We start from the raw sequence: 27,017 nt of genomic DNA, 5'->3' as shown, positions 1-27,017 counted from the left end.
ACATCCGTGAGCCGTTTTCGATTTATCAACAATCCAGATGCGGTAAAACCCCAAAGTCGCCCGGGGTAGCGGTCCGAGAGATACGGATAGCTCCTCAACCGGGGTCACAAACTGCCCACGGTGGCGGTGAGGTGGGGAAAAATATCCGCCCGCACGCATGCACACTTCTGCCCCGTGAGCGAGCGGGAAAACCTAATTCCCAGGTAGGTGCTGGCCTAGACTAATACCCGCCCAAATTCCAGGGCTAGAGTTGTCTCGCTGAGCTTCGGTATTTATTCCCATCGCTAAAAACTTCCCTCGGCTGCTCTGCGAAGCAGACTCAAGGCGTGATCTCCGGAGAAATGAATCTCCTTGTTGATGAAAACCGACCTCTTGTCCTCGTTTAAACCGCACTGCTTTTACCGGTTCAGTTTCTCTCCTCCGAGAGGGTCTTGGACCTCCCCGGCGGTTCCAGAGACACGGACCGCTCGCCACCGAAAGACGCGACCGATTTCTTCGAAGCAAAAGGTCCGGCAAGCCTTCGGACGCTTAAGTTTCCAGATGAGCCTCGTTTCGACTTCCAAGATTTCCGCCGATGAAGGAAGCGACGCCTTTGCTCGCCCAAAAGTAATCAGTAGTATTTACTTATTTTGCTTTTCACACAGTGTAAAATAGGGTTGGGCCCCCATCCTTAATTAAAACTCAAAAGTACACAGAACGATGCTTATAAAAGGCAATTTAAATGTAAGCTGCTCTCAGATATAATCGACAAACAAGTAGCCAGAATGTCTTAGGCATTCAGGCAGGAACTTCTCTTACGACCAAGAATCAAGCTTCCTCTGAACGAAGGATCACACTTGCGCTTGTAAAATAATCCCCTTAAGTGGACTCGGCAGAAAATTTAACATTCCTACATGAAAAAGGACTCAGTTCCCTAAAGATTTGTTTTTTCCCCGGGTCAGTGATATTACAGTTCTTAAACAACATATGTACAATATAGGCTGTTACAGCTCCTGTAGAAAAGCTGTTTTCTTGCGAACCTAGATTCCTTTATGATCTCGTTCCGTTATCGGATCCAAGCGTCTTCTGACGCAGCTCGTGGGATCCCGGGACGTGGTGGACCAGAGGACAGAAGGCTGACGTACGATACAATAAGCTACGGCATTAGAAACTTTTTAAACATTTAATTAGCCCAGAGCAAAACGTTTCGCCGCCACCGGAAACCAGTTCAGGTGAAGGTACCGACCTATTTGGGCTAATGGCTTTGCCAGATACCTATCACTTGCAAGTGCTTTCGATCATTTTCAAAGAGAAAAACTGGATTATTTTTGAAGCCAAGATGCCACCGACTACCTTCAGGAGTACTATATGCGTGTCAGCGTTGCTGGTAGTGCTATACTTAGAGAAATAGGCCTCGAAGTCATCTCCCCCCGGACAAAAGAACAAACACACCTGTTTTTCTGCTTCAGAAATTTGCAGTTGATTCTAGTTAGGAACACCGGACTGGATAAATGCCCTTTCTTTCGGTACTCCAAAATGTTAAATTTCTAATCTCAGAAGACCATAAATGGGCATTATTTCGGGGCGGAGAAACCCTCCCCACTATACGCTCTTCCTCGGTGTTTCTCCTTTAGATCATTTTTACACTCCATCACAGTTGCACGGTCTAGAACGTGCACTCTAGAAACTGAAGAATGGAAGGGTCCTCTTCAAATGCCAAGATGTCCAAATGTTTTCCCTCAAACGCCTCTTGGCAAGTCTGTCACGAAACTGACGGGATGCGAAACATTCGAACGCCTTTGCCCCGTGGCGGAGAGTCAACCACAAACATCGTTCTCCAAAAACGTTTGATGAAATGTTATCAAATGAGCACGTTTTCTCTCACGTAAAGCAGTTTGCCCTGTTTCGTGTGATCCGTTTCCCCCCTAGCTAGTTCAGCCCTCATCCTATATAGCCGTTCTTAGCTATACGCCGAGCACGGCAAAAAGTTCTTCTGTTTCACCTTATTTTCCCTTTCAAAAAAGGGGCAATTTTCAGACACGTGCATAATATGCTGTCTCATTTCTGTTCCGCTCAGCTAAGAAGGAGGCCTTTCTAGCCAAGTGCACCGCTGGCCGGGGGTTCGTCGGGAAATGTCAGCGCGGGAGGGTTAGATCACGTCTAAGGTGAAGTTTCGAATGACATCCAGGGCTCCCGTATCGAAGCCGCACATATCCAACATGCCTCTGTCATCGGGGTCCGCGATGGTGAAGCCATTCGACGTCATCCCGCAAACAATCAGTTTAGCGGGGATATCCATTTTCTAAAGCGAGAAATCATTAAGATTACTACTAGTTACTATCAATATATTGTTAATATAAGACAACGTGAAGCCTTTTAAAACCACAGCTTTGCCAGAGCAACTCACTCGCACAACCATTACGAATGGGTTTCTCAGAAATCTGACTTCAGCCAGATCTGGAAATCAAGTCCTCCCTTTCCACCCACCTGCTCTCTAATTTCGTTGTACTGAACCCATTGTGAACGAATAGATTCCTTTTCCCCGGTAAAGCCAGATTTTCTCCAGAGAAACCTCTTCTCTCCAATAGAACGGATCCGCTCAAGTCAATCTGGGGCAAACGCATTTAGCAGAATATTTATTCTATTAAAACCACGGAATCAACTGACTCGTCTCGAGATGAAATCAATCGGTCGATGGCATTCATCGAGTGTTAACTATGTGCACGGCACAGTACTAGGCACTTGGGAGAGTACAACAGAATAAGCAGTCACGTTCTCTGCCCGTAAACGAGCTTTCGGTCTACAGGAGTCTGAATGATCTGAACGCTTGCCTGGTTCTGCAAAATACACCCTTCCGATTTAATTCGTCAAATCTCAGCTCGTAACAGTTGTAGTACAGGGCTCCGCACAGACTAAGTGCTCAACAAATCGCACCGACCGATTGATTATCCAGCCCAAGGCCCGGAAACAATTTTGCAAGCGTTTGGCCGGCCTGTCAAATGTGATTTTTATTATTAAGCCTAAACAGTGGATTTTCTAACGGGTGGCGTGGCAAGCTGACTGGGTTCAAAATTCAGGAATTTTCAGAACAAGTTCAAGAACTTTCCCCTTTTCAGCACAGTACTGAATTTGCATCTGCCCCAGTGCTTAGAACAGTGCTTGGCACATAGTAAGCGCTTAACAAGTACCGCAATTATTATTACTAGTATACTCATCTCAGTTATCCACGTTGTGCAAAACTCTTATTTTGTCACACATTTGCGGTACAGTGTCGCATTCTTTTTTTTTCTTTTTTTTAAAAAAACCCAAACAAAACACTTAACCGATATACCTTTCTGTAGTCCCTCAGAGCGGAAGCTGGATGAATATTCCCAGCAAAGGTCTCGTTATCGGTGAACACAATAAAGACATCGGCGGCCGTGTTGGTCTTCTGGGCCCAAACCATTGGCAGAGAACAATCGGTGTCCCCCATCGGAATCTAAACCCGGGGAGCGAAAAAACGGAGATGACAGCTTAAAAATCTTGAGGAGGAACAATACAGCTACTTTCCAACAATAACCAGTCCCGGAGCTGCAAACCCTCTAGACCGTAAGCTCGTCGTGGGCAGGGAATCTTCATTCGTTCATTCGATCGTATTTCTTGAGCGCTCACTGAGTGCAAAGCACCGTAATAAGAGCTTGAGAGCGCGCAGTATAACAACAGACAGACATATTCCTGCCCACGACGAGCTCACAGTCCGGAAGGGGAGAAAGACACTAATATAAATAAATAAATGACAGATACATTCAGATATATACGTGTGTGCTGTGGGGCTGGGAGGGAGGGTGAACGAAGGGGCAAGTAGGAGCGATGCAGAAGGGAGTGGGAGGAGAGGAACGCTTAGTCGGGGAAGGCTTCTTGAAGACATGCCTTAGATAAGGTTTTGAAGTGGGGGAGAGCAATTATCCGTCTGATGTGTCTGCTTATTGTTATATTGTACTCTCCCAAGCGCTTAGTACGGTGCTCTGCACACGGTTATTACGACTGAATGAAGCTGATCGGTTTGTGCCTGCCGAGAACCGCGATACAAGACAGAGACGGAGCGTAAAGAGCAAGAGCCTGAGAGTCGGAGGACCTGGGTTTTAATCCAAACGCCGCCCTTTGGCTGTGTGGCCTCGGGCAAGCCACGTAACTTCTCCGTGCCTCGGTTCCCTCATCTGTAAAAAGGGGAGTAAGACTGTGAGCCCCATGCAGGGCAGGGTCTGCGGCCACCGTGCTTCGTAGAGCACCTGGCAAACGGTAAGCGCTTAAATACCGTTAAGAACGAACAAACAGGGAAAAAAAACCCACGACCGGCTCTTTACTCGAGAATGCCCTAGGGATTCATTTAGCTATTCCATCACCCCAAAGTGGGCTGGCTTATATCCTTTCGCGAGGGTTTTTCCAGGATGCCGCGGTGCGGACCGCTGTCGGGCAGGGGGCCGCCCGCCATTTCCACAACCTCCTCCCCGCCGTCACGCGGCCCATCGCCCCGCTCTGCCGCGCGACCAAATTCCCGGCTCCGTCGCTCGTCCGCCGGGTGACCCCGGGCAGGTGGCTTCACCGCTGTGGGCCTCGGTTTCCCCCTCGGCAAGATGGGGAGTCCAAACCCGCTCTCCCTCCTCCTTAAACGCTGACGTGGGAGGCGGCTTTGGCCTGACCCGTTCGATTCCTATCTGTCCCCAGCACTTAGAATGGAGCGGGACACACAGAAGCGCTTCGCAAATTCTATCCTAAATAGGTCATAAATAAGTCCTGCTTGTACATATTTATGACTCTATTTATTTATTTTACTCGTACATATCTATTCTATTTATTTTATTTTGTTAGTATGTTCGGTTTTGTTCTCCGTCTCCCCCTTTTAGACTGTGAGCCCACTGTTGGGTAGGGACTGTCTCTATATGTTGCCAACTTGGACTTCCCAAGCGCTTAGTCCAGTGCTCTGCACACAGTAAGCGCTCAATAAATACGATTGTCGATGATGATAATCCCGTGGCTCAGGGGCAAGAGCCCGGGCTCGGGAGCCACAGCTCGTGGGGTCAAATCCCGCCTCCGCCGCTTGTCTGCTGGGTGACTTTGGGCGAGTCCCTTCACTTCTCTGGGCCTCGGTTCCCTCATCTGGAAAACGGGGGTGAAGACTGTGAGCCCCACGTGGGACAACCGGATCACTCTGTATCCTCCCCCGCGCTTAGAACAGTGCTCTGCACATAGTAAGCGCTCGATAAATATGGCTGAATGGATGAATGAATAATCCCGGCCCCACCGCTTGTTTGCTGCGTGACCTCGGACAAGTCGCTTGACTTTCCTAGGCCTCAGTTCCCTCATCTGCAAAATGGGATCGAGACCGTGACCCCCACATGGGACGAGAGATTGCATCCAATCTGATTTGCTTGCACCACCCTAGCGCTTATTACAGTGACTGGCACACAGTAAGCGCTTAATAAATAGCACTGGTGTCATTAGTATTATTATTATAAGTACGTTCTGGGTCAACTCTTGGTCGCGGCAGGAGGATGGGCCAAAGCGGGGCCGGGAAGCAGGTGGGGGAAACGGGCAGCCCTCCTCTCGGGATTTTCCCGATGTCGGTCCCAGCGGGAGAACGAGAAAACGGGCGGACGCACTTCCTCCATAGCGGTCAACACTTGATGCAGTGTCATGTCAGCCGTCACCGGGCACGGAACCATCTCGTCTGAAAAAGCCACCACGTGGGAATCTTCCTCTGTCCGGGTGACGACCTGCGGGACGGGATTGAAATGCTCATGAGGACACGGCGCGGGGTTCGCATCGCGAAAAGCCACGCCGTCAGGACTCCTCAGTCTTGGGAGAGTGAACCTCCGTTTATTTCTTTACGGTTCCTAAGTTCGCTGTGGGCAGGGAACGTGTCCGCCAACTCCGACGGACCGTGCTCTCCACGCTGTAAGCGCTCGATAAATACCGACGATGCTAATGCTGACCCTTTCTGGTGGATAAGATCGAGATGGTCATCAATCAACGGTATTTACTGGGCACTTACTGTGTGCAAAGCACTGTACTAAGTGCTTGGGAGAGTACCGTGAGGGTACGAGTAAGATACAGCTGGAGCCCGGGAGTCAGAAGGACCTGGGTTCTAATCCCACCTCTACCACATGTCTGCTCCGTGACCTTGGGCAAATCACCTCTCCGGGCCTCAGTTACCTCACCTGTAAAATGGGGATGTGCCCAACCAGATTAACCTGTATCTACCTCAGTGCTTACAGCAGTGCTTGGCACCCAGTAAGCGCTTAACAAGTTCCAAAATTATTGTTACCGTACAACAGAATTAGCAGACAGCACAACGTATTATCTCATCCAACAGCAACATGCTAATCAATCAATCAATCAATCATATTTACTGAGCGCTTACTATGTGCAGAGCACTGTACTAAGCGCTTAGAGCGCTGTACTAAAAAAAATTAACTTTGCCTCTCTCTTGTCTTTCATTTTGAGGGTGACTATCTCAAAGTTTTTATTTTGCTGACCTTGTAGAGTTCCCTAATCCTTAACCTGTTTTCTCCTAAAATGAAACAATCTTGGTTGACCTTGATTCTTATTCAGTGTTTATCAAAAGGCCTTCTCACACTCAAAAGGAAAGAGAAACAGGATCATTTTGCACCATTTTAGGACTGACTGTTTCAAATTTCCAGGCTCTGGAACTATTTTTCAAATGTCAAAAAAAAAATACAAGTAAAAATTTGACCAAAGGGGTTTGGGGGGGGGGAATCTCCCAATGTTTTCCAAATTGGGAAAAGTGACAATTCTACATGCTTTAAAAAACCAAATATTCTAATAAATGTCTTACAGACACGGAGCATTCACATGATCCGGGGCTCTTACCATGCACATAGCTGCTGCAACTGTACTGGCATTCAGTACACTCCCCAAAACCCTTTGGTTCATGGAAGCGCTAACATCAATGGCAAGCAGGAATCGTTTTCCAGTCGGCTCAACAGTCTAAAGGGAAGGAAAGACGGAGAAATTAAAACTAAATATCCAAAGAGGGTTACGTATCGTTGGATGAAATGGCTCTGAAGCTTTACAAAAACGTTTGGTAATAAAACCAAGCTACCTACCATAAAATGAATTTCTAATTGTAAAGACTTTGCATAAGCTTTTTTCTCGCAAGACAGAAAGGCAGGATTGTTTGAACTCCGCCATACGGGAAAGTAACAAAACATAACTTTATAAAACAAACACCAAGAGATAGCACTGAAACTCAAAGAGGTCGGTAGATACTTTTTTTTTTTAAAGGCCTTTTCAAAACATACAAACCAGCCTACTCACCTTGGAGTTACAGTGACGCTCACCACTTGCTTAATAATTCTAATTATGGTATTTGTGAAGCGCTTACTAGGTGCCAGGCGCTGCATTAATTTAGGCATAAATTTAAGGTTGAATTCTTCTAAGTTAATGGCAGCAGTAGCCTGGTACGGGAACCAAAAAATTCAAAGCGTTGAACAGACCCTGCAACATCGCGTCCCGTAGTTTCCAAAGCACACCAGGGGCTCTGGAATGCTTCAGCCTCGTCATCTTCAATTTAATTCCTTCGGTCGTACTTATTGAGCGCCGACTGTGTGCGGAGCCCTGTACTAGGCACTTGGGAAGAGTTCCCTGTAGCAATAAATAGACACCTGCCCTGCCCGCAACGGGCTTACAGTCTCACTCCACATCAACCGGTGCACTTGCAAGGTTGGAAAATGCGTCAGGGGTACGGGGGTAAAATCAAGGATGGAAGTTCGTCCTCTAGACCGTACGCTCGCTGCGGGCAGGGAATGTGTCTGTTTACGTTTGAACTGAACTCTCCCAAGTGCTTAGTAATAATAATAATAATATTTGTTAAGCGCTTACTATGTGCAAAGCACTGCTCTAAGCACTGGGGGGGGGGATAACCAGGTGACCAGGTATCACCGCTGAGAAGCAGCGTAGCTCAGTGGCAAGAACACGGGCTTTGGGAGTCAGAGGTCATGGGTTCGAATCCCGACTCTGCCACCTGTCTGCTGTGTGACCTTGGGCAAGTCACTTAACTTCCCAGAGCCTCAGTTCCCTCATCTGTAAAATGGGGATGAAGACGTGAGCCCCACGTGGGACAACTTGATCGTCTTGTTCCCCCCCAGCGCTTAGAACAGTGCTTTGCACATAGTAAGCGCTTAACAAATACCATCATCATCATCACCAGGTTGTCCCACGGGGGGGGCTCACCGTCTGAATCCCCATTTTCCAGATGAGGTAACTGAGGCACAGAGAAGTGACTTGCCCAAAGTCACACAGCTGAACCAACGGCAGAGCCGGGATTCAAACCCACGACCTGACTCCCAAACCCGGGCTCTTTCCACTGAGCCACGCAGTGCTCTGCACGCGGTAGGCGCTCAATAAATATGCCTGAACTGAAACTGAAGTGTTACTTTATGTCAGTATTTGGACCTTCGCTTGCGGCGGGAGCGATGAGTTCTTATTTTTACCCGAGGGGGCCACTCCGGGACGGACCACGTGAATCTTGCTGTTTCATCTGTAAATTAAAGCCCAGAACAGGGTCCCAGTTGAAATTCCTATGGAAGGTACGTCTTTTCCCCTACCTATAAAATGACGGTGACATTTTCACCTTCTATTTCCCAGAACCTTTGTGAGGGTGTATGAAATAAGAGCTATGGTGAGTGTACAACAACTCCACTGCTGGGTCTTGAAGAGACTGGAGGAATTAATAATAATAATAATAATAATAATGATAATCATGGTGTTTGTTAAGCGCCTACTATGTGCCAAGCACCGTTCCAAGTGCCGGCGTAGTCAGGCTGTCCTGTGTGGGGCTCAAAGTCTTAAACCCCATTTGCCAGATGAGGGAACTGAGGCCCAGAGAAGCGAAGCGACTTGCCTAAAGTCACACAGCTGACAATTGGCAGAGTTGGGATTTGAACCCCCCTCTCCATCCCCCCATCTTACCTCCTTCCCTTCCCCACAGCACCTGTATATATGTATATATGTTTGTACATATTTATTACTCTATTTATTTTACTTGTACATATCTATTCTATTGATTTTATTTTGTTAGTATGTTCGGTTTTGTTCTGTCTCCCCCTTTTAGACTGTGAGCCCACTGTTGGGTAGGGACTGTCTCTATATGCTGCCAACGTGTACTTCCCAAGCGCTTAGTACAGTGCTCTGCACACAGTAAGCGCTCAACAAATACGATTGACGACGATGATGATGATGAAGTGGCAGAGCCAGGATTAGAACCCATGACCTCTGATTCCCAAGGAAATGGAGACAGAATTTGGAATGATCGTCGTGGGCGGGGAACGTATCTATTATTATAGTGTACTCTCCCAAGTGCTTAGTGCAGTGCTTTGCACACCGTAAGCGCTCAATAGACACAATTGACTGAATTAATTAATTCCATTCGTTTTAGAATTTCCCTGGAGATCATGAAAGAGACTCAGGTTGGGGTTACCCATCATGGATTCACTTTTTTTTTTGGAGGGGGGGTGGGGGTGGATAATTTTACATTTTTCTTGGAGCAGTCCAATCATACAGACTCCTGACCCTTTGTGATCCGGCTAAGCTGGCATTCAAAAGAAATCAGATCCTTACCTGAAAAGTCTTATAAAACGCAGCATCAAGAGCTTCTAAAATATCCTTATCCGGTTGCCACTTCAGCTTTCCTCGGATCCCGTGCCCCGTTTTGTACGTTTCTAAAGCCACCAAGACATGGAATGGATGGATCCGAGCCTTCAAGTGGGATTAAAAAAAAAAATTAAAAATGTTATATGGTAAATTATGTATTTAACATTAATGACCGCCTCCCCTTCCCGAATGTAAGCTCGCTGTGGGACGGGTACGTATCTGCCACTCTTTTGTGTTCTACTCTCACGAACGTTTAGTTCAGTGCTCCGCACACAGTAAGTGCTCAAAAAATACATGGCTCAGTGGAAAGAGCACGGGCTTTGGAGTCAGAATTCATGGATTCGAATCCCGGCTCCGCCAACTGTCAGCTGTGTGACTTTGGGCAAGTCACTTAACATCTCTGTGCCTCAGTGACCTCATCTGTAAAATGGTGATTAAGACTGTGACCCCCGCCGTGGGACAATCTGATCACCTTGTAACCTCCCCAGCGCTTAGAACGGTGCTTTGCACAGAGTAAGCGCTTAATAAATGCCATCATTATTATTATTAAATACCATTGATGACTTCAAATTTTAATTTTCCACACACATACACACACAAAAATGTCAAACACAAATGAGGTAGCATGGCCTAGTGAGCAGAGCACAGGACTGGGAGTCAGAAGGACCTGGGTTCTATTCCCGGCTCCGCCATTTGTCTGCTCTGTGACCATTGGAAAGTCACTTACCTCATCTGAAAAATGGGGATAAACACTGTGTGCCCCATATGGGACACTGACTGGGTCCAACCTGATTACCTTCTATCTACCCTGGGGTTTAGTACAGTGCCTAGCACATTGTAAGTTCTTTAAACACCATTAAAAATAAAATATGCACCACTGATGGATGGTATCCACATTATAAATTAAGTAATTGACTATAATAAAAAGAAGTCCATTTAAATGATGCATTAAAATTTCAAAAGATACTTCAATATTTTGTAAGTACTCCACCCCCCGCCGAAAATACCAACTGTTCGCCTCTTAATTGTACCGACTTCAAAAAACTGCACGATGCATTTTCAGTTAAGAAGCCTAAGGACAAAATCAGTAGAAATAGGTACCTTCTTCAACAGTTTTTCATCGCACAACCTCTCACAGACTAACGAGACTTCGGAGTTTCCCGGCTGGAGGACTGAATTAGCAGTCATCTTCCCTAGATTCCTCAGTAAGGCAGTAAGGGGCATCTCCTGAAGCAAAGCCTTCCATACCTGTGTGTGCAACAGAAAAGGTGGACACCAAAAAACAGTGTCAAAAGGCCAAATTATCCATTGTCATCAGGTGTGTGTGTGTGAGAGAGAGAGAAGGAGAGAGAGGAAGAAAGAAAGAAGAAAGAAGGAAGGAAGGGAGGGAGGGAGGGAGGAAGGAAGGAAGGAAGGAAGGAAGAAAGAAAGAGAGAGAGAGAAAAAGAAAGAAAGAAAGGAAAGAGAGAAAGAAAGAGAAAAAGAGAGAAAGAAACAGAAAGAAAGGAAGGAAGGAAGGAAGGAAGGAAGGAAGGAAGGAAGGAAGGAAGGAAGGAGGGAGGGAGGGAGGGAGGGAGGGAGGGAGGGAGGGAGGAAGGAAGGAAGGAAGGAAGGAAGGAAGGGAGGAGGGAAGGAGGGAAGGAGGGAAGGAAGGAAGGAGGGAAGGGAGGGAGGGAGGGAGGGAGGGAGGAAGGAAGGAAGGAAGAAAGAAAGGAAAGAGAGAAAGAAAGAAAGGAAAGAGAGAAAGAGAGAAAGAAAGAGAAAAGGAGAGAAAGAAACAGAAAGAAAGGAAGGAAGGAAGGAAGGAAGGAAGGAAGGAAGGAAGGAAGGAAGGAAGGAAGGAAGGAAGGAAGAAGAAAGAAAGAAAGAAAGAAAGAAAGAAAGAAAGAAAGAAAGAAAGAAAGAAAGAAAGAAAGAAAGGAAAGAGAGAAAGAAAGGAAAGAGAGAAAGAGAGAAAGAAAGAGAAAAAGAGAGGAAGGAAGGAAGGAAGGAAGGAAGGAAGGAAGGAAGGAAGGAAGGAAGGAAGGAAGGAAGGAAGGAAGGAAGGAAGGAAGGAAGGAAGGAAGGAAGGAAGGAAGGAAGGAAGGAAGGAAGGAAGGAAGGAAGGAAGGAAGGAAGGAAGGAAGGAAGGAAGGAAGGAAGGAAGGAAGGAAGGAAGGAAGGAAGGAAGGAAGGAAGGAAGGAAGGAAGGAAGGAAGGAAGGAAGGAAGGAAGGAAGGAAGGAAGGAAGGAAGGAAGGAAGGAAGGAAGGAAGGAAGGAAGGAAGGAAGGAAGGAAGGAAGGAAGGAAGGAAGGAAGGAAGGAAGGAAGGAAGGAAGGAAGGAAGGAAGGAAGGAAGGAAGGAAGGAAGGAAGGAAGGAAGGAAGGAAGGAAGGAAGGAAGGAAGGAAGGAAGGAAGGAAGGAAGGAAGGAAGGAAGGAAGGAAGGAAGGAAGGAAGGAAGGAAGGAAGGAAGGAAGGAAGGAAGGAAGGAAGGAAGGAAGGAAGGAAGGAAGGAAGGAAGGAAGGAAGGAAGGAAGGAAGGAAAAGGCTATGGCACTGGGATTCTGGATCCCGGGTTTTCTGGTGGAGACAAGAATTCCGTGGGTCCTACCAGAAACAGATCTGCTTGGCCTACTGGAAGAAGCAGGGGCCTAAGAGTCGGAGGACATGGGTTCTAATCCCGGCTCTGTCGATTGCTTGCTGTGTGACCTTGGGCAAGCCACTTCACTCTTCTCTGCTTCAGTTTCCTCCCCCTGTAAAATGGGGACTTAAAAACCCGTTCTCCCTGCTGCTTAGACCGTGAGCCCCACGAGGGACAGGGACCGGGTCCGACCCAATCAACTTGTATCTACCCTGGCGCTTCGAAGAGTGCTTGCACATAGTAAGCGCCTTAACAAATACCACAAACAAAAGGATCAATTTCATCTGATGCCGTTGTTGTAGCTGTCGTTCCGGGGAAGGTTTGAGGGTGGCAGGCTGCCGTGGCCGGGATGGTGGTCGTGGTCAGCCCACGCCGGGCTTATGCCAACTTGGGTGGGTCGCCCATCTCCCCAAGCCCGGGATCGGCCTGGGCAGCGTCAGGAGCAAAGCTAACGGGGAGGGTCTCTCCTTCCCCCAAGGTTTGATCGGCACCAGGAGGTTGCATCTCGGCCTGCTGCTTCCCAGAAGCCCGGAGCCTAGCTCCGCTCCCACCAACGGGCGATCCCAATCCGCAGCTCCAGCCCACCACCTCCCACGCTTTGTCCTCCCTCCAGGCGTCCAGAGCCTTCCGGGGCCCGAATTCGGCCTTCGGTCCCCTCGAGACTGGAAGCTCTCTGTGGGCGGGGGACGTGTCTACCGACTCTGTTCCGGGGTGCTCTCCCAAGGGCAGAGTACGGTGCTCCGCACATACGCGAGAAGTGCTCGATAAATCCGACCGAGGGATAGATTAGGCCTGGCCGCTCCCCGAGATGCTTCCTCCGTGTTTCCTTCCAGGATGATTTCTTTGGGCTAGCTCAGCAGAATAACAGCCCGGGAGCCGACGCTCCCACCGGAGCTCGGCATTTTAGAGAAATCGCCTTCTACGGCGGTGAGGGAGGGGGAAGGGGGCATGACCCACAGAGGACCAGGACCGGTGATCTCTCCAACCCACTAGGACCCCAGGGCAGCAGGAACAAGGACGGGAATGGGGGTGATACGGAGGTGGGAAAAGCCAGGCCTTAGAGCGGCCCCTGATTAAGGGGGCCGTCTCCTTCCGTTTCGATGCAGAAGGCAACGGCCGGAGATTAATTTCTGGAAAAGTCTGCACGGACTCCAGTCGCTGAGGCTCCTACAAGCCACCGCTTTCGAGCCAAATCACGTTCCGGGCCTCGGTCTGGTTCAGAGCTTTCCGAACCTTCGGAGGTTTAACTTTCCACACAGGCAGAGTGAATCGGTTGCAGAAATGGCACTTCCCTCCCCCGGGTACAGCCCGCCAGATGAACCATCTAAGGTATGCACGTCACCGGAGTCTGTTTCAAAACTCGAGCGACGTTTTCCAGGCCGTTAACCGCAGAAGACGACTCACCTCTTTAGATTTCAGGTGGTTAGTCAAAAGATGTTCCCTCACTAATCTATGCTCTTCTATCAGATGAATGACTTCCAGTTCATCCTTGGTGTGCTTCACCCTCTCCACAGCCTCCAGATATTGGAAGAGTTTTTCGGTCTCCGCTGAAAGGGCTTTGTCTTTATACATCTCCTGAACCTCCTTCCAGCCCTTCGTAATGTACTTCGTCAACAAAGCGAGGCCTTCCAGGGAATACAAAGATAGCAAAAAAGGCAGGTGAGACAATTTGGGCTCGCAAGAGACTAGGCTAACGCCCTTCAATCAACATCTATACCCAAGTAGTTACCATCTATCTGGTTTAAAATCAACCAAAAATACCTTTCTTTAACGGCTGACTACATTCATACCTATTAGTCCCTTCAAATCTGACACATTCTGGTGAGTTTTCACTGAATTCAGAGCTAAATTAGAGAAAAGGCGCTGCCATCGTCCAAGATTCAGGCAGAGGACTGACGGACCTGTAAAAATGAAGGTATGATTTTGCTTTGATGCTTCGTTACATAGGAAATCATATTTTAATGTCCCATTATATCAGTGTTTAGCACAGTGCCTGGCGAATAGTAAGCGCTTAACAAACAGCGTTATTATTATTATTATTATTGTACTGTGAATTCCTCAAGGGACGGGACTGTCTCTCTTATTGCATTTTTTCCAAGGTTGGGAGGGAGCTGTAGTCAGTGCTCTGCACATAGCAGGCACTCGAGAAATACTATTGATATTTATATTGATGCTACTGTTGCCTGTTTACTTGTTTTGATGTCTGTCCACCCTTCTAGACAGTGAGCCCGTTGGGTAGGGATTGTCTCTATTCGTTGCTGAACTTTACTTTCTGAGCACTTAGTACACTGTTCTGCACGCAGCAGGACACCCCCGCCCAAAGCACCGCAGCCCCAGCCCAGCCCGGGGATATATGTATATATGCTTGTACATATTTATTACTCTATTTATTTATTTTACTTGTCCCGGCCCGGGGATATATGTATACATGTTTGTACATATTTATTACTCTATTTATTTTACTTGTACATACTTATTCTATTTATTTTATTTCGTTAACATGTTCTGTTTTGTTGTCTGTCTCCCCCTTCTAGACTGTGAGCCCGCTGTTGGGTAGGGACCGTCTCTCTATGTGGCCGACTTGGACTTCCCAAGCTCTTAGGACGGTGTTCTGCACACAGTAAGCGCTCAATAAACACGACTGAATGAATGAATATTTATTACTCTATTTTACTTGTACACATTTATTCTATTTATTTTATTTTGTTCATATGTTTTGTTTTGTTGTCTGTCTCCCCCTTCTAGACTGTGAGCCCGCTGTTGGGTAGGGACCGTCTCTCTATCTGGCCGACTTGGACTTCCCAAGCGCTTAGGATGGTGTTCTGCACACAGTAAGCGCTCAATAAATACGACTGAATGAATGAATATTTATTACTCTATTTTACTTGTACACATTTAATTTATTATATTTATTTTATTTGGTTAATATGTTTTGTTTTGTTGTCTGTCTCCCCCTTCTAGACTGTGAGCCCGCTGTTGGGTAGGGACCGTCTCTCTATGTGGCCGACTTGGACTTCCCAAGCGCTTAGGACGGTGCTCTGCACACAGGAAGCGCTCAATAAATACGACTGACTGAATGAATGAATAAACAAATACGACTGAATGAATGAATAGCACCTTCTGAACATTAACTGTGTGCAGGGTACTGAACTAATGCTTGGGAGACTACCACCCAATACAGTGGGAAGACACGGTCCCTGCCCCTCCAAGAACTTACAGTTTAGCAATCAATCAATCGGATTTATTGAGCGCTTACTGTGTGCAGAGCACTGTACTAAGCGCTTGGGAAGTACAAATTGGCAACATATAGAGACAGCTCCTACCCAACAGTGGGCTCACAGTCTAAAGCAGACATTACCAATATGATTCCCGCCTCCCTTAACCAATAACCCTTTCCTCAGCCCTGACCCGATTTCGAGCTAAGGTGAATAATAACAACAACAACAGTACCCGTTAAGTGCTAAGCACTGTTCTAAGTTCTGGGGTGATACAAGGTCACCAGGTTGGACACCGTCCCCGTCCCACGTGGGACTCCCAGTCTCAATCCTCATTTTACAGATGAGGTACACGACGGGCCCCCGGTCCCACAGCAGGCGTGTGGTGGGGCCGGGATTAGAACCCGTGTCCTTCTGGCACCCAGGCCCGAGCCTTATCTGCTAAGCCACGCTGCTTCTCCGGGAATCTCTGCTACGAAACGTTTTCCATCTTCAAAAGCCATCTGAACTGCGCTTACTCCGTGCCGAGCACTATTTTAAGTGTTGGGGTAAATACCCGCTAATCAGGTCGGACCCAATCCTTGCCCCACATGGGGCTCAGGGTGTTCGGCGATGTTCAATTCTGGGGGACCAAGGTTTCAAAATTGCCACAGGTAATTATTATATCGGTACTCCCGGGAATCGGGATCTGTCGTACCTCTCTAGAGAGAGAGAGACGTTAAAGTCCCTGTACACAAAGATGAACCACACCGGATCAACCTTAACACTTTCTGTTTACTCTTAACGGCAATATTTTCAATACCTAATTAGTGTGAATCTAAAACTCTGAGGATTTGCCTGAATGAAAGGATTTGGCTCTCATTCCGGCTGTAATTAATCTTTCCATTCCCATCGGGATTTGCTGGCAAATGCTCTGAGAGAGGAGGGGGGCGACTTCAGATGAAACTCTTGCGGACCCAGTATTCAACTGTGGCTGGAAACAACTAGGCTAAATAATCTCAGTTCCCTTCCAGTTTTCAGAAAGAAAACAAAAGAAAGCTCAGGTGCATGCAGATGGAACTCTAACTCCGGCTTTTGATTAAACTAGTCGGTCAGTTCATCATTACAAAAGTCTGGGGTTTTTTTTTCCCCATAGTAAGGATATAGGAATTTTTAGTTTCCTGAATTCCTGTGATTTTTTTTTGTTGCGGAGGGGGGATTTACAGTGATATATATGATGCATATTATATTATCTGTATCTGCACATCGCCTGCTGTTTCTAGGGGAGATCCAAGCCGATCGGGTGGGGGAAGGTTCCCGTCCCACGCGGGGCTCCCAGTCTTCGTCCCCCCTTTACGGTTGAGGAAACTGAGGCCCAGAGCAGTGAAGAGACTTGCCCTTGTACAGGTGCGAGGGAAGGGAAGCCGAGCACGTGGCTTCTGCAGAAACGCCACCGCCTTATTCTAGAGGAGGGACGCCACCGCCGATCAGATCTTCAAACCGGCCTGATTTGGGCTCCGGCTAAATTCGACCAGGTGCTTTTTGGGTTGTTTTCTTTTAATGGCATCTATAAAGCACACTCCATGTGCCAGGCATCGTACTAAGCGCTGGGGTAGATCTAAGCGAATCAGGTTGGACACTGTCCCTGTCCCACATGGGGCTCACAGTCATCATCCTCATCATCAATCGTATTTATTGAGCGCTTACTATGTGCAGAGCACCGTACTAAGCGCTTGGGAAGTACAAATTGGCAACATATAGAGGCAGTCCCTACCCAACAGTGGGCTCACAGTCTTAACCCTCATTTTACCAATGAGGGAACTGAGGCACAGAGCAGTGAAGCGACTTGCCCAAGGTCCCACAGCGGAGGAGTGGCGGAGCTGGGAACAGAACCCAGGTCCTCCTCCCCGCCCAGACGCCCTAGCCACGTAAAATGGGTCGGCGAGAGCGCGGGTTTGGGAGTCACAGGATGTGGGTACTAATCTCGTCTCTGTCACTTGTCTGCTGCGCGACTTGGAACAAGTCACTTAACTTCTCTGGGCCTCAGTTCCCCCATCTGGAAAATGGGGGTGAAGACCGCGAGCCCCACACGGGGCAGGGACTGGGGTCCGACCCGATTATCGCAGTGCGGCTTAGTGGATAGAGCACCGGCCCATCTAGAGTCGGAGGGTCTTGGGTCCTAATCCTGGGTCCGCCACGTGTCTGCTGGGTAACCCTGGGCAAGGCGCTTCACTTCTCTGGGCCTCGGTGACCTCATCTGTAAAGTGGGGATGAAGACTGTGAGCCCCATGTGGGACAGGGACGGTGTCCAACCCAACTTGCTTAGAACAGTGAGTAAGCCCGGGCTTTGGAGTCAGAGGTCGTGGGTTCGAATTCCGATTCCACCACAAGCCCTGCTGTGTAACCTTGGGCAAGTCACTTAACTTCTCTGAGCCTCAGTTACCCCATCTGTAAAAATGGGGATTAAGACTGTGAGCCCTACGTGGGACTACTTAATCACACTGTATCCCCCTCAGCACTTAGAACCGTGCTTTGCACGTAGTAAGCGCTTAACAAATGCCCTTATTATTCCTTCCTTCTCTCTCTGAAACCTCCAGTTTCTCCCCTTTTACTACGTAATTCTTTCTCCAATTTGTGGGGCAACTCGATCACATTGTATCCCCCTCAGCGCTTAGAACCGCGCTTTGCACATAGTAAGCGCTTAACAAATGCCCTTATTATTCCTTCCTTCTCTCTCTGAAACCTCCAGTTTCTCCCCTTTTACCACGTAATTCTTTCTCCAATTTGTGGGGCAACTTGATCACACTGTATCCCCCTCAGCGCTTAGAACCGTGCTTTGCACGTAGTAAGCGCTTAACAAATGTCATTATCATTCCTTCCTTCTCTCTCTGAAACCTCCAGTTTCTCCCCTTTTACCACATAATTCTTTCTCCAATTTGTGGGGCAACTCGATCACGCGGTATCCCCCCCAGCGCTTAGAACCGTGCTTTGCACGTAGTAAGCGCTTAACAAATGCCCTTATTATTCCTTCCTTCTCTCTCTGAAACCTCCAGTTTCTCCCCTTTTACCACGTAATTCTTTCTCCAATTTGTGGGGCAACTTGATCACACTGTATCCCCCTCAGCGCTTAGAACCGTGCTTTGCACGTAGTAAGCGCTTAACAAATGCCATTATTATTCCTTCCTCCTCTCTCTGAAACCTCCAGTTTCTCCCCTTTTACCACGTAATTCTTTCTCCAATTTATGGGGCAACTCGATCACACTGTATCCCCCTCAGCGCTTAGAACCGTGCTTTGCACGTAGTAAGCGCTTAACAAATGCCATTATCATTCCTTCCTTCTCTCTCTGAAACCTCCAGTTTCTCCCCTTTTACCACGTAATTCTTTCTCCAATCTGTGGGGCAACTCGATCACACGGTATCCCCCTCAGCGCTTAGAACCGTGCTTTGCACGTAGTAAGCGCTTAACAAATGCCATTATCATTCCTTCCTTCTCTCTCTGAAACCTCCAGTTTCTCCCCTTTTACCACGTAATTCTTTCTCCAATTTGTGGGGCAACTTGATCACACGGTATCCCCCCCCAGAACAGTGCTTTGCACGTAGTAAGCGCTTAACAAATGCCATGATTATTATTATTATGCTTCTTCTTCCTCCCCAGGCCTGACTTGCCCGCAGTCAGCCTAAACTCACAGTGGGCCCCGGGGGGAACATCCGCCGCCCGGTGCGGCTTTTGGGGTAAAATCGCCCACGTGTAGGGCGGTTCCCCGGTACTATTTAAGCCAGGGACCGCGCCTGCCGTCCCGGGCCCTTCCAAGCGCTTAGCACAGCGCTCCGCACCCGGGCAGCGCTTCGCAGATACTCTCGGCCGCCGGGCCACGCTCGCCTCTAGAGCTCCAGCTCGCCGCGGGCGGGGGAACGCGCCCGTCGTATCGTCACCCCGGACTCTCCCGCGTGGTCGGCACCCCAGCGAGCGGCCGATGAATCCGAGCGGGCCCCCTCACCTTCGCTAGCGGGCTTGAGGTGGGAGAGCCTCAGGAGGTCTCGGTGGGACCAGCCGTGGCGCTGCTTGTACTTGGTGACGGCCAGGGCCAGGGCCGGCCCGCTCTTGGCGCGATACCAGTCGGCCACGGCCTTCCGCAGGGCCCGGCCCCACATGCCGCACTTCATGCCGGCCCTCAGGTCCTTCTTGAACTGGACGAAGGCGAACAGGTGGGTGGGGATGCGGCAGACCGCCGGGACGGCCCGGAAGGCCGCCTGCTTGGTGGGCACGTCGGGGCACTGGGAGCAGAGCGCCAGGGCGAACAGCAGCGGCTCCTGCTTGGCCGCCCGGCCCTCCTGGCTGAAGGCCTCGATCTCCCGGATGACCTGGCCTCCGCGCCCGTCCTCGATCAGGCGGGTGAGGGCCTCGGCGTTCTCCAGGCCCAGCTTCTGCTCCTTGATGTAGTACGTGCCGCCCTCCGAGCCGAAGCACAGGAAGCGGTGCAGCCGGGTCATGTCCGTCACCTGCCACACGTAGCCGCCTTCGGAGTTGGCTATCTGCTGGGCGTTCAGGGGCTGCGTCTGGCCCGGCGCCGCCGCCTCCTCCATTTCCCTCTCCTGCGGGGAGCCTGTCGAGGACAGTCACACGTTACCACGCGCAGGACACAAACCTGCCTGCCCGCGAGGGGCTTTCGGCCGATCGGGCAATCCACGTCAACCGCTTATTGACCGTGATAATAATAATAATATTTAAGTTCCCCTCTCAAGGTCGCACCTGCAGAGTTTCCAGTACTCTGCCAGTCCCGACTATGGGAGGGAGAGTCTAGCAGAGGCCCGCCCATTCCGTTCCCAGCTTGGCCAGTGGCTAGTTAAGGCAGGCAATCTGCTACAAGTCAAAACTCCCGTGTGTCGGGCAGCAGCGGCACTGACCAAATGCCACAGAAAAACGAGACGGAGGGAGGGAGAGGCCAGGATCACCGGGAAAAGTCAGCAGGGCAGGACAAAATGCCCACTTTCCCTCTGGTGCAGAAAAGGGTGGCTTTGCTACTGGGGAGCCTGACCCAATGCAGCGGACTGTGCTAAGCGTGTGGGGAAGCACGATGTGGCAGAGTTGAGAGACGTGCCCCCGACTCGACGTAAAACACATCAACGCACCTCCGGCGTTCATCGGTGATTAACAACCTTCCAGACGGTTGTGACGGTAAAAATGCTGCATCTGACCTCGCCTCAGGAAGCAGTCTGCCACGAATATTATCATTTCTAAGAATAGGCCTCTATCTGCAGCCCGTTAATACGGTCTATTCGCTCATTTTGTTCCCTCTGGCTCAAATTCACGTTTAAATGGGCTAGTACCGGCGCCAATATTTATTAGTGATTTGCAGCCATTTGGAGGAGCAGCTGGCGGACGTCGGCAAACCGCCCACGGGAGTGGGTTTGGCAAGAATTTTCCCAGTCTTAGGCGGTGAAACCTCTGAGGGCAGACGGGGCCTTCTTTTCATTCGGTCGTATTTCTTAGGCGCTTACCGGCCGCAGGGCCCCGTGCTGAGCGCTTTTTGAATTCGTCCCGGAGAACGTTTAGTCCGGGGCCAATAAACCCTTTTCCGCCGTCTCGGTCTTTGGGGATTTCCGAAGAGGATGCGTGATTCTCCCCTCGTCGGGCGGCTAGCCCCAGGACTACGTCTACGGGGAAAACGGCGTCGTCGTTCCCCACCACCGTTTTGGGAGACGGCCCGGCCTCCCCGGTTGGCCGACCCCCCCGCCGACGGTCTGGGTGCCTTTAGGGGCCGGGGTCGTCGCCCGTGTCCGGCGGCTCGTCAGCGTGGCTCAGTGGAAGGAGCGCGGGCCGGTCATGGGTTCTAATCCCGACTGTCACTAATCAGCTGTGTGACCTTGGGCAAATCACTTAACTTCTCCGGGCCTCAGTCACCTCATCTGGAAAATGGGGATCAAAGACTGCGAGCCCCATGTGGCGGAGCCGGGATTTGAACCCATGACCTCTGACTCCAAAGCCCGGGCTCTGATCCAAAGCCCATGATCACAATGGGGCTTCTGGAGAGATGCCAGAGTGGCCCATCAATCATTTCTAGACTGTGAGCCTGCTGTTGGGTAGGGACCGTTTCTATATGTTGCCAACTTGTACTTCCCAAGTGCTTAGTACAGTGCTCTGCACACAGTAAGCGCTCAATAAATATGATTGAATGAATGAATGAATGACAACCTGATTACCTGGTATCTCTCCTGGCGCTTAGAAGAGTGCTTGGCACATAGTAAGCGCTTAACAAATGCCACAGTCATTATTATTCTCATTGCTCCCACTCCCGCCCGTCTCCGCTTGAGGAAGTGAAACAGTGGAAACGGTCAGGCTGGGCCGTAACCGTGGGGGATGACGGTAGCACGGGCCGTGGGAGGGGAAAAGAGGAGGGGAGCGTGGAGGGGGTCCTGGGCCTCGCCGGGGGGCAATGAGGACGAGGCTGGGAAAGAAGGGCGAGCCAGCGGCCACCAATCAATCAATCGCATTTATTGAGCGCTTACCGTGTGCAGAGCACTGTACTAAGCGCTTGGGAAGTCCAAGTTGGCAACATATAGAGACGGTCCCTACCCAACAGTGGGCTCACAGTCTAAAACTCTGGTCAGGGCTTGCCTGGCATCCTCCGTGTGGAGCCCACTCGGGCACGAGAGGCCAAACTCTGGCCAAGGCCAGAGAAGCGGCGTGGCTCGGTGGGAAGAGCCCGGGCTTTGGAGCCAGAGGTCAGGGGTTCAAATCCCGGCTCCGCCAACAGTCAGCTGTGCGACTCTGGGTGAGTCACTGAGCACTAAGCACTTTAAGCGCTTAGTACAGTGCTCTGCACACAGTAAGCGCTCCATAAATACCACTGATGATTGATGACTTCACTTCTCTGTGCCTCAGTTCCCTCATCTGCAAAATGGAGATTAAAACTGTGAGCCCCCTGTGGGACAACCTGAACACCTTGTAACCTCCTCGGCGCTTAGAACAGTGCTTTGCACATAGTAAGCGCTTAGCAAATCCCATCATTGTTATTATTATTATTATTACCCTACGCGTGGGGCCCAGCCGGGCACGAAGAGCCAAACTCCGGCCAAGGCCCGTCCCGGTCCTCCGTGCGGGGCCCACTCGGTCATGAGAGGCCAAACTCTGGCCAAGGCCAGAGAAGCGGCGTGGCTCGGTGGGAAGGGCCCGGGCTTTGGAGCCAGAGGTCAGGGGTTCAAATCCCGGCTCCGCCAACAGTCAGCTGTGCGACTCTGGGCGAGTCACTGAGTACTAAGCACTTTAAGCGCTTAGTACAGTGCTCTGCACACAGTAAGCGCTCCATAAATACCATTGATGATTGATGACTTCACTTATCTGTGCCTCAGTTCCCTCATCTGCAAAATGGAGATTAAAACTGTGAGCCCCCCGTGGGACAACCTGAACACCTTGTAACCTCCTCGGCGCTTAGAACAGTGCTTTGCACATAGTAAGCGCTTAGCAAATCCCATCATTGTTACTATTATCATTATCCTCCGCGCGGGGCCCAGCCGGGCACGAAGAGCCAAACTCCGGCCAAGGCCCGTCCCGGCATCCTCCGTGCGGGGCCCACTCGGGCACGAGAGGCCAAACTCTGGCCAAGGCCAGAGAAGCGGCGTGGCTCGGTGGGAAGAGCCCGGGCTTTGGAGCCAGAGGTCGGGGGTTCAAATCCCGGCTCCGCCAACAGTCAGCTGTGTGACTTCGGGCGAGTCACTTCACTTCTCTGTGCCTCAGTTACCTCATCTGCAAGACGGGGATTCAGACTGTGAGCCCCCCGTGGGACAACCTGATCACCTTGTAACCTCCCCAGCGCTTAGAACAGTGCACTGCACATAGTAAGTGCTTAGCAAATCCCATCATTGTTATTATTATTACTGCTATCCTCCGCGCGGGGCCCACTCGGGCACGAAGCGCCAAGCTTTGGCCAAGGCCCGTCCCGGCATCCTCCGCGCGGGGCCCAGTCAGGCACCAAAACTCCGGCCAAGGCCCGTCCCGGCATCCTCCGCGCGGGGCCAAACTCCGGCCGAGGCCCGTCCCGGCATCCTCCGCGCGGGGCCCAGTCAGGCATGAAGCGCCAAACTCCGGCCGAGGCCCGTCCCGGCATCCTCCGCACGGGGCCAAACTCTGGCCAAGGCCCGTCCCGTCATCCTCCGCGCGGGGCCCAGTCGGGCACCAAAACTCCGGCCAAGGCCCGTCCCGGCATCCTCCGCGCGGGGCCAGACTCCGGCCAAGGCCCGTCCCGGCATCCTCCGCGCGGGGCCCAGTCAGGCACCAAAACTCCGGCCAAGGCCCGTCCCGGCATCCTCCGCGCGGGGCCAAACTCTGCCCAAGGCCCGTCCCGGCATCCTCCGCGCGGGGCCAAACTCCAGCCGAGGCCCGTCCCGGAATCCTCCGCGCGGGGCCCACTCGGGCACGAAGCGCCAAACTCCGGCCAAGGCCCGTCCCGGCATCCTCCGCGCGGGGCCAAACTCCGGCCAAGGCCCGTTCCGGCGTCCTCCGCGCGGGGCAAAACTCCGGCCAAGGCCCGTCCCGGCATCCTCCGCGCGGGGCCAAACTCAAGCCAAGGCCCGTCCCGGCATCCTCCGCGAGGGGCAAACTCCGGCCAAGGCCCGTCCCGGCATCCTCCGCGCGGGGCCCAGCCGAGCACGAAGAGCCAAACTTCGGCCAAGGCCCGTCCCGGCATCCTCCGCGCGGGGCCAAACTCAAGCCAAGGCCCGTCCCGGCATCCTCCGCGAGGGGCCAAACTCCGGCCAAGGCCCGTCCCGACATCCTCCGCGAGGGGCCAAACTCCGGCCAAGGCCCGTCCCGGCATCCTCCGCGCGGAGCCCAGCCGGGCACGAAGGACCAAACTCCGGCCAAGGCCCGTCCCGGCATCCTCCGCGCGGGGCCCAGTCAGGCACCAAAACTCCGGCCAAGGCCCGTCCCGGCATCCTCCGCGCGGGGCCCATTCAGGCACCTAAACTCTGCCCAAGGCCCGTCCCGGCATCCTCCGCGCGGGGCCAGACTCCGGCCAAGGCCCGTCCCGGCATCCTCCGCGCGGGGCCCAGTCAGGCACCAAAACTCCGGCCAAGGCCCGTCCCGGCATCCTCCGCGCGGGGCCCAGTCAGGCACCAAAACTCCGGCCAAGGCCCGTCCCGGCATCCTCCGCGCGGGGCCCATTCAGGCACCTAAACTCTGCCCAAGGCCCGTCCCGGCATCCTCCGCGCGGGGCCAGACTCCGGCCAAGGCCCGTCCCGGCATCCTCAGCGCGGGGCCCAATCAGACACCTAAACTCTGGCCAAGGCCCGTCCCGGCATCCTCAGCGCGGGGCCGGCACGGGGCCCACGGCCGGGCCCCGCGGGCTGCGGACTGGGGAAGAGTGTGTGTGTGTGTGTGTGCGCGCTTGGGCCGACCGGCAGGCAGGGGGCGGAGACGGCGACCGACGAACGGAAGATGGAGAGGGAGGAAGGGAAGGCGGGAGGGGGCTACTCACCGCGCCTGACGGGAGGCCCGGCGGCCGAGCCGTCCCCCCGCTTCTAGGCGTCGGGCGGGGAGGCCCCGGATGTCTGTGTGTGTCCGTGTGTGTGTGTGTGTGTGTGCGCGCGTGCGCCCCGCCCTCCCCGCGGCGGGTGGGCGCGCGCAGGCTGCCGGGAAGGCGGCGCGCGGCGCGGCGCGGCGCGTCTGGATGACGTCACGCGGTCGGTCGGACGGGCGCGGGTCCGATCCGGTCCGGGGCGGGCCATGGCGGGCAGCGGCGGAGAGTGGTGCCTCATGGAGAGCGACCCGGGCGTCTTCACCGAGCTCATCAAAGGATTCGGTCAGAACGACAACACCCCGGCCACACACCCCCACACACCCCCACAACACACACACACACACACACACACACACGCGGCGAGCCGGGGGGGGGGCGGCGGGGGGGCCGGAGGGCTGCCCCCCGGGGGCCGCACTCTGCGCATGCGCCACGGCGGTCCGGGCCGGAGGGAGGGGGGGAGGGATGGGGGGCGGACTCTGCGCATGCGCCGGCGGCCCCCCCCCGCTCCGCGAATAGTACTAATGATGGTATTTGGTAAGCGCCGACTCTGTGCCAAGCACAGCGCTTAGAACAGTGCTTTGCACATAGTAAGCGCTTAACAAATGCCATCATCATCATCATCACTGTGCTAAGCGCTCGGGATGGTACAAGGCGATCAGGTTGTCCCTCGGGGGGCTCGCAGTCTTCATCCCCATTTTCCAGATGAGGTCACTGAGGCCCGGAGAAGTGAAGTGACTCGCCCAAAGTCACCCAGCTGACAAGCGGAGGAGCCGGGATTCGAACCCGTGACCTCTGACTCCAAAGCCCGGGCTCTTTCCACTGAGCCACAAAGCAGTGACTGTGTGCCAAGCACTGTTCTAAGCGCTGGGGAGGCTACAAGGTGATCAGGTTGTCCCACAGGGGGCCCGCAGTCTTCATCCCCATTTGACAGATGAGGGAACTGAGGAACAGAGAAGTTAAGTGACTTGCCCAAAGTCACACAGCTGACAAGCGGCGGAGCCGGGATTTGAACCCGTGACCTCTGACTCCAAAGCCCGGGCTCTTTCCACAGAGCCACGAAGCGCTGACTATGTGCCAAGCACTGTCCTAAGCGCTGGGGAGGCTACAAGGTGATCAGGTTATTCCACAGGGGGCTCACAGTCTTCATCCCCATTTGACAGATGAGGGAACTGAAGAACAGAGAAGTTAAGTGGCTTGCCCAAAGTCACCCAGCTGACAAGCGGCGGAGCTGGGATTTGAACCCGTGACCTCTGACTCCAAAGCCCGGGCTCATTCTACTGAGCCACGAAGTGCTGACTATGTGCCAAGCACTGCTCTAAGCGCTGGGGAGGCTACAAGGTGATCAGGTTATTCCACAGGGGGCTCACAGTCTTCATCCCCATTTTACAGATGAGGGAACTGAGGAACAGAAGTGAAGTGACTCGCCCAAAGTCACACAGCTGACAGTTGGCGGAGCCGGGATTTGAATCCATGACCTCTGACTCCAAAGCCCGGGCTTTTTCTACTGAGCCACAAAGCGCTGACTATGTGCCAAGCACTGTTCTAAGCACTGGGGAGGCTACAAGGTGATCAGGTTGTCCCACGGGGGGGGCCTCACAGCCTTCATCCCCATTTTACAGATGAGGGAACTGAGGAACAGAAGTGAAGTGACTTGCCCAAAGTCACACAGCTGACAGTTGGCGGAGCCGGGATTTGAATCCATGACCTCTGATTTCAAAGCCCGGGCTCTTTCCACAGAGCCACGAAGCGCTGATTATGTGCCAAGCACTGTTCTAAGCGCTGGGGAGGCTACAAGGTGATCGGGTTGTCCCACGGGGGGCCCACAGTCTTCATCCCCATTTGACAGATGAGGGAACTGAGGCACAGAGAAGTGAAGTGACTCGCCCAAAGTCACACAGCTGACAGTTGGCGGAGCAGGGATTTGAACCCATGACCTCTGACTCCAAAGCCCGGGCTCTTTCTACTGAGCCACAAAGCGCTGACTATGTGCCAAGCACTGTTCTAAGCGCTGGGGAGGCTACAAGGTGATCAGGTTGTCCCACGGCGGGGGGCCTCA

At 52.1% G+C, this 27,017-nt stretch overlaps 2 protein-coding genes across 4 annotated transcripts in view; one reads left to right on the top strand and one right to left on the bottom strand.

Moving 5' to 3' along the window:
- Window positions 1–596: 596 nt before the first annotated feature.
- On the bottom strand, window positions 597–25,009 carry RO60 (Ro60, Y RNA binding protein). Of its 3 annotated transcripts, none has more exons than XM_038757651.1 (9): window positions 24,920–25,009; window positions 19,445–20,050; window positions 13,657–13,877; window positions 10,732–10,878; window positions 9,598–9,735; window positions 6,850–6,966; window positions 5,619–5,732; window positions 3,311–3,457; window positions 597–2,281 (listed from the first exon to the last, which is right to left on the bottom strand). In XM_038757651.1, the coding sequence occupies exons 2-9, from the start codon at window positions 20,028–20,030 to the stop codon at window positions 2,129–2,131; spliced, it is 1,623 nt and encodes a 540-aa protein (XP_038613579.1). In that variant the 5' UTR covers window positions 20,031–20,050; window positions 24,920–25,009; the 3' UTR covers window positions 597–2,128. The 3 variants fall into 3 exon arrangements, with proteins under 3 accessions (XP_038613579.1, XP_038613580.1, XP_038613581.1); XM_038757652.1 differs by lacking the exon at window positions 24,920–25,009 and adding an exon at window positions 20,946–21,090; XM_038757653.1 differs by lacking the exon at window positions 19,445–20,050 and having other exon boundaries at window positions 24,920–24,997.
- An 85-nt stretch (window positions 25,010–25,094) lies between these two features.
- Window positions 25,095–27,017, top strand: part of UCHL5 (ubiquitin C-terminal hydrolase L5) — a 34,401-nt gene continuing 32,478 nt past the window's right edge. Inside the window, exon 1 of the mRNA XM_038758427.1 lies at window positions 25,095–25,243. Coding sequence (XP_038614355.1) covers window positions 25,168–25,243 — 76 coding nt within the window. The 5' untranslated portion in view covers window positions 25,095–25,167. The remainder of the gene's footprint in view (window positions 25,244–27,017) is intronic.

The sequence above is a fragment of the Tachyglossus aculeatus genome, chromosome 16 (assembly GCF_015852505.1).
Source record: "Tachyglossus aculeatus isolate mTacAcu1 chromosome 16, mTacAcu1.pri, whole genome shotgun sequence".
NCBI lineage: Eukaryota > Metazoa > Chordata > Mammalia > Monotremata > Tachyglossidae > Tachyglossus > Tachyglossus aculeatus.
This window is presented reverse-complemented; position numbering and strand designations above follow the sequence as displayed.

Bases quoted from the DNA above. Each gene is read 5' to 3' on its own strand.
- RO60 (XM_038757651.1), bottom strand. From the start codon at position 20,030: ATGGAGGAGGCGGCGGCGCCGGGCCAGACGCAGCCCCTGAACGCCCAG. The intron at 13,878-19,444 runs GTGAGGGGGCCC...ATTCCCTGGAAG, and splicing joins CCTCAAGCCCGCTAGCGAAG to GCCTCGCTTTGTTGACGAAG. The intron at 5,733-6,849 runs GTAAGAGCCCCG...CCCGTCCCGCAG, and splicing joins TTGCAGCAGCTATGTGCATG to GTCGTCACCCGGACAGAGGA.